General features: G+C 36.6%; 1 protein-coding gene across 1 annotated transcript; it reads left to right on the plus strand.

Moving 5' to 3' along the window:
* Nucleotides 1-324: 324 nt before the first annotated feature.
* LOC149562667 (acyltransferase GLAUCE-like) lies at nucleotides 325-5,456 on the plus strand. The gene is made up of 2 exons (XM_089823909.1): nucleotides 325-909; nucleotides 4,180-5,456. Exons 1-2 carry the CDS (start codon nucleotides 454-456, stop codon nucleotides 5,107-5,109), a joined length of 1,386 nt encoding a protein of 461 aa, XP_089680035.1. The 5' UTR covers nucleotides 325-453; the 3' UTR covers nucleotides 5,110-5,456.
* Nucleotides 5,457-5,954: the final 498 nt, after the last annotated feature.

A 5,954-nucleotide genomic window follows, 5' to 3' on the forward strand; every position in this document is an offset into this window, starting at 1 on the left:
GAAGCTCTTAAGGCAGACAAATGAACTGAACTGTGTGACAGAAAACTAAGAATTAAATAAAAGTCATTGCTGATCACAAGATAGGCAGGGTGGCCAATTTACTTTTACATTGTGAACAGACCAAATTATGTGCAAGAACAGAACAATGAATGAAGACTGGCTGATTTCTTTCAGATTTTCCTCATACAAATAGTCTTAGATATCATCTAATTTAGGTTCTCCCACACCTTCAATCTTAAATGCCACATATCCAATTCAACAATGAAAAGTTGATTTTGATCAATAAAAACGGTGATGAATATTTGATATCATTTTCAAATATGACATTGGAGAGAATAATATGGATGCTATTTAAATGGAGTAGTCTAAACATGGTGATACCACCAACGCTACACAGCTTTTAATAGTATAGCCCACAAAAAATATTTCAAATTTGCCAAATTAGCTGCTGTAATGGCTGTAGTATTGAGCCCTCCTGACACAACATGTGATGCCCAAGTAAGAGTGGAGGAAACCATGATTGTTTATCCCGCACACCCAACTGAAAGAAGAAGAATGTTCTTGTCCAATCTGGATCAGCAACTAGTGTTCACTATGGAGACCGTTCATTTCTTTGCTCCAAATCCTGAAATAACTCCATCTGAAGCTACTGAGATGATAAGGGACGCCTTGAGTAAGATTTTGGTGACATATGATTTCTTTGCAGGAAGACTTGAGTTCGATTCCCACGAGAGACGCCTTCAAATCGACTGTTGTGGAGCAGGTGCTCTATTCGCCTCTGCCTCCACAAGCATATCGCTCTCTGATCTGCATGACATCGCCTATCCCAACCCCTTTTTCAAGAAGCTGGTTCTACAGCAATGCCATGAAATCAGTAACCTCCAAGATTTGCCACTCTGCTTCTTACAGGTTTGCTTATAGTGGTTATAATTGTTTTGTTTTAAAGATCTAATAGTGATGCTTATGATTGTCTTGTTTTACAGATCTTATAGTCATGTGTATGATTGTCTAGTTTGAATTGAAAGAAATTGTAGTGATTCTAAGTGTTTTATTTGTTCTTATGAAAGATGGGATCATGTGAATTACTGTTCATGAAACATAGAGCAATATATTTGACGCAAAAACTATTTTGATAGATCTTAATGATTACATTACAATTTAATTTGTTGTAGAAAATATCTCGTACTTATTAGTTGAAGAGCCTAAAGGACTATATGATGGAGTGTTCAGAAGATAACATTTTCTTAAGATTTTACAAATGAGATTGCAAGCAAAGTGAGCTTAATCTTAAAATCAACTCTGTGGTTCAGTGTGTAGTTCGAGTAGTATTGGGATGGCTGATCTCCCTAAGAGTCTCTATGCTTCATTTCTATGAGTGTCGCCTATATTCTAAGAGTGCCAAGTGGTCCATTTCTTCTTATGAAAGACGAGTTATTGTGAACAATTGGGGGAAGAGACCTAGTAGTCGCCGGGCGGTCCAATGACCAATCTGGTACCGTTATAGATCCCCCTAGTTACCACTTCTAAGAAGCCTCCAAGATTGATAACACAAGTACTAATAGCCAATAACACATGTACTAATAGCCGATCACGTGTGTACTAATAGTTGATCAGTTTTTTACCTTTTTTGGTTGCTGATTGGTCCATTTGCGCAAAAAGTGTTACTTTCTTTGGTAGTGGCTATTGTGGGGTGAACATAATAGGTTCCGGATGAACATTTTGAAATGATACTTTCCGTCCACTTCACACTCTATGACTTCTAAAGAGAGCTCCATAAATGTGGAAAAAACTAAACCTTAACTCTAAGTTCTTCAGTCACTTACAGAAATTCCATGAAAAAATAGACAAATTTCAATATACAGGTTAGAAATTTTAGATACAGAATATTAGCCTGGGTGGTTACTAGGTGTTAGTCTATGATAATTCCAAGTAATTGTTAAGTTCAGTCTCAATAGTGGGGAGATTGAGATATTTCAGCCGTCTTGTCTTTAGATCCATAATTCATGGCTGAGTGGCAATTTCTATTTGTTTTTCACCATCACATCCCTATTAAAATTTGTTTCTCTTTGGACAAACTGAGGTCATTCATTTAGGCTACACCGTAATTATTGTTTTCTTTCCATTGCTTCCTTGGTTATAAGAACATTATAACAGTCGTATATCAAGAACAATGAATGCAATGATATTTTCTCAAAGCTGTTTTTCTACAAATATGTTTCTATTTCTAGTTATTTCTAGTTAGATCTGTGGTAGAAATTTCACATGGTATCATAGGTCCCCTAGTTGCTGGGAAAGAGAGCATTATTTTGCAGGTATTGAAGATATATTTGTTGGATACAATGGAATTTCCAACTTCTGTTTTTCTTACTTCATACAACTATTTCAATTGGAAGTCCGAGATTCAGCTTCAGCTTAGAAGTAAAGACTTGTGTTGAATAGTCATGGGGACAGAGGTTGACTTGTGTTGAATAGTCATGGGGACAGAGGTTGAACACATTTCCACAGTTCAAAATTCGAAATACTTCAGCCGCATGGATGAAGCCCTTGACCTGCTATGCTTATCCATCTTTTCAGAATTGTTGTTTCATGTTGAAGCATGCACAACTCCAAATCAAGTTTGGACTACACTGGGGGCTCTTTTTTAGAAGCTAGATGAGATGCGAGGTAACATCCTTGAAAATGAGCTCATCTCATTAGATCCAAGGAGTTTTGATAATATCAAAAATTTCTTCACAAAGTTCAAATCATTATTGCTTCAGCTGAAAGAATGTGGTATTGACAAATCAAATGAAGAAAGCAAATTAATCCTTGCTATCTTGTCAAAATTGGGTCCACAATATGTTGTGTTTGTCTCTGTTTTTCACACAATCAGGCTTACAACAGGGATGAGTAGGAAGATGCCCACCCTTGATGCTTTCATTGAGTCTTAGATACATAAGTAAGATAAGCTCATAAAAATGGGTACTTTGGAAAGTGCCAAAACTCATGCTCTTGTTGTGCATACAAGTGAAAAGAGAAACTTAGAATCTAATCAGCAATCCAAGACAAAGAAAAAGTACTGGATGAGCCTTGCAGTTTACATGGTAAGGAGCGACATGCACTCAACAGATGCTAAATGAGACCAGAGGCCTTGAAAAAGGCTATGAACTAGCATAAATTTTTAGCCCGAGTTTTCTTCATCACAGACTAGCTAGGGTCATGCTGTGACTGCATGGGCCTAACCTCTATTTCCTCTTTAGTGACACTTTTGTGTGGAGCTTTTATGCTTCCTTGAGTGAATGCTTCTTGACTTCTATAGTTGATCAAATTTATAGATAATTGACACCTATGTTTTCAATCAATATTTTGTTTTTGTATGGTTGAGTAGTGTCGTTAAGGTCACTCGTACCAATTTATGTATCATCTGCATCCATGAATGATAGATGTCTTGTCTGTGTTCGTCATCTATTCATTGTTTTAGAGCACATATGCAATTTATTGTCCATTGTATCTTCGATTGACAAATATTTTACCTTTGCCATATGTTAATTGTCCGAGTAGTGGCAGTGAGAGCGCTCATGTAGACTGATCTCGGTCTTCATGTTGGTTTCAGTGAAGTCTCTCTTCATTCAAGTATAGCAGTTATCATTCGACAGATGTCCACAGTTTTCTCATCTCAGTGAATTTTCTGTAGATTTTGAGGGGAGGGTTTATGCACACTAGATTGCTCTCTTTCCTCTTATTTTTCATTAGTTTTCTTTCTACTTAGTTGGAATTGTGGTGACATTGAGATATTTCAGCCGTCTCGTCTTTAGATCTATAATTCATGGCCGAGTGGCAGTTTCTATTTGTCTTTCAACGTCACTACGTGTTAAGATCTGTTTTTCTTTGCATAAGCTGAGGTCATTCAATTAGTCTGTACAGTAATTTTTCTTTTTCTGTTGCTTGTTTGGTTCTAAGAAAATTGCAATCGTCATATATAAGAACAATGAATACAATGATATTTTTTCACAACTTTGTCTTCCTTTTAATTGCTCTGTTTTTTCCTGCAGAAATGTTGTTTCTATTTCTAGCTAGATCTGTGGTAGAAATTTCATACTAGTCTCTTTCCCTACTCATTGAACATAATTCTATAAATTTGACTAATGAATTTCAACAGCAATATCAAAAAGTTCTTATTATTGTATTGAAATCAAACAGGTGACTCGATTTAAGTGCGGAAGCTTCTCAATTGGATTGGGAACTAATCACACAGTGATGGATGGAATAAGCGCCGTAATCTTCATGAAGAACCTTGCATCCTTGGCTTCAACAAACATCATAGAAATCATCCCCAATACTGACAGAACCCCATTACGAGCTCGCTCTCCTCCATCCATTGAATACCCACATCCTGAACTCGTACAATTCAATGATCACCCAAACTCCGAAGGCTCATCTCTCTTCACAAAGATCACAGGACCCAACACCTTACCATCCCAGAATACCAATTCTACTCCCCATATTTTCAAGCTCTTCCGACTCTCTGCCGATTTTGTGCAGAGCTTAAAGAAAAGGGTCATGGCGGATGGAAGATTGGGAAAGTGCACCAGTTTCGAAGTTTTGACTGCGCATATCTGGAAATGTCGAACAGAGGCCATGGAAATGGAAGAAAAGGAGGAATCTTGCGTTTCATTTGCAGTGGATGTAAGGGGAAGATTGAATCCTCCATTGCCAAGTGAATTCGTAGGAAATGCTGTATATCTTGCGTGTGCGAGTGCAAATGGTGGGGATTTTAAGAAGGAATCACTGTGTTGGTGCGTGGAAAGGGTGAAACAGGGGATTGGCAGAGTAAATGATGAATATGTTCGATCGGCCATTGATTGGTTTCAGGTAAGCAACGGCGGTCCTCGAACTGAGGGGGCCGTTTATGTGTCTTCATGGTGGAGACTTGGATTCGAGGATGTGAAATACCCATGGGGGAGACCTTTGTATTATGGCCCTGTTCTTCATGAAAAGGTGAATCTTGTTCTGTTGCTTCCCAACAATGTTGATAGAAATGGTGTTCACGTCTTCCTCGCTCTGCCACCGCATCAAATGTCCAAGTTTGAACACCTCTTTCTCACTCCACCAACAGTCGTCGAGAATTAGTCCAACAAAAGACACTCTCCAATTATTCTATGCATAGTTCTATGTTTCCTTCTATGTCTCTATGTTACATACTAGCCTAGCGCTTGCATCTTGGGAGGTACAAGGGTAAAGCTGACAGTCTTGTATAATTTAATTGGCCTTCTTGAACAATTATATCTTACTACTATGTCGACGAATTAGTCCTCAAATATTAGTCTTGAGATGCTTTTTCATGGCAAATTATCCTCAAAACTCAGTGTTCGATGACAGAGAAAGTTGTAGTCATTTTATCTTGGTTTTGTGTATCATTCTTGTAACAAATGGATGGCTTAAAGGTCATATATTTAGATTTGTTTTCTATGTTAAAAGTGTTAAATTGTCAAAATTGACTTATTTTCTATGTAATGTGTGACGTTTTAGGGTGCCCCAATAGAAAACTCTAGTATTTTCATGTTCACTTCTTATGGGTACCTTTTCCACCATCTCTATTTCTACTATATAAATTAAATGATTCTCAAACTAAAATTGTTAAATAAATAAAATTTGCCATTTTTCAATCTTAGTTTGTTTCTCTGTTGAATAAAAGATTAAGCAAGAGTTTGAAGCTAAAATTGGATTAATCATATGATGTAAAGAATACTACACTAGATTAAATTATTGGAACTTATATTTCTTCTATCTATTCTAGTTCAATTAGTGTCTGATTCGTGTTCAGTATTTCAACTATTTCCTTTAAATAAAAAAACAATAAATGGAAATAGATAAATAAGTATCAAACTATGTGGTCATGTGTAAATATATGATACATACACACCTTCATAAGAAACTATAAATTTGAATATAAAATAATATTGTTGATTTTTTCA

Source organism: Cupressus sempervirens, chromosome 4 (genome assembly GCF_028749045.1).
Source record: "Cupressus sempervirens isolate cs-2001-9-10 chromosome 4, ASM2874904v1, whole genome shotgun sequence".
Taxonomy (NCBI): domain Eukaryota; kingdom Viridiplantae; phylum Streptophyta; class Pinopsida; order Cupressales; family Cupressaceae; genus Cupressus; species Cupressus sempervirens.

What these genes read in the sequence shown, in the direction of transcription:
- LOC149562667 (XM_089823909.1), top strand. Translation starts at nt 454, where the DNA reads ATGGCTGTAGTATTGAGCCCTCCTGACACAACATGTGATGCCCAAGTA. An exon ending in TGCCACTCTGCTTCTTACAG is followed by an intron (nt 910 to 4,179) that starts GTTTGCTTATAG and finishes GAAATCAAACAG; the next exon opens with GTGACTCGATTTAAGTGCGG.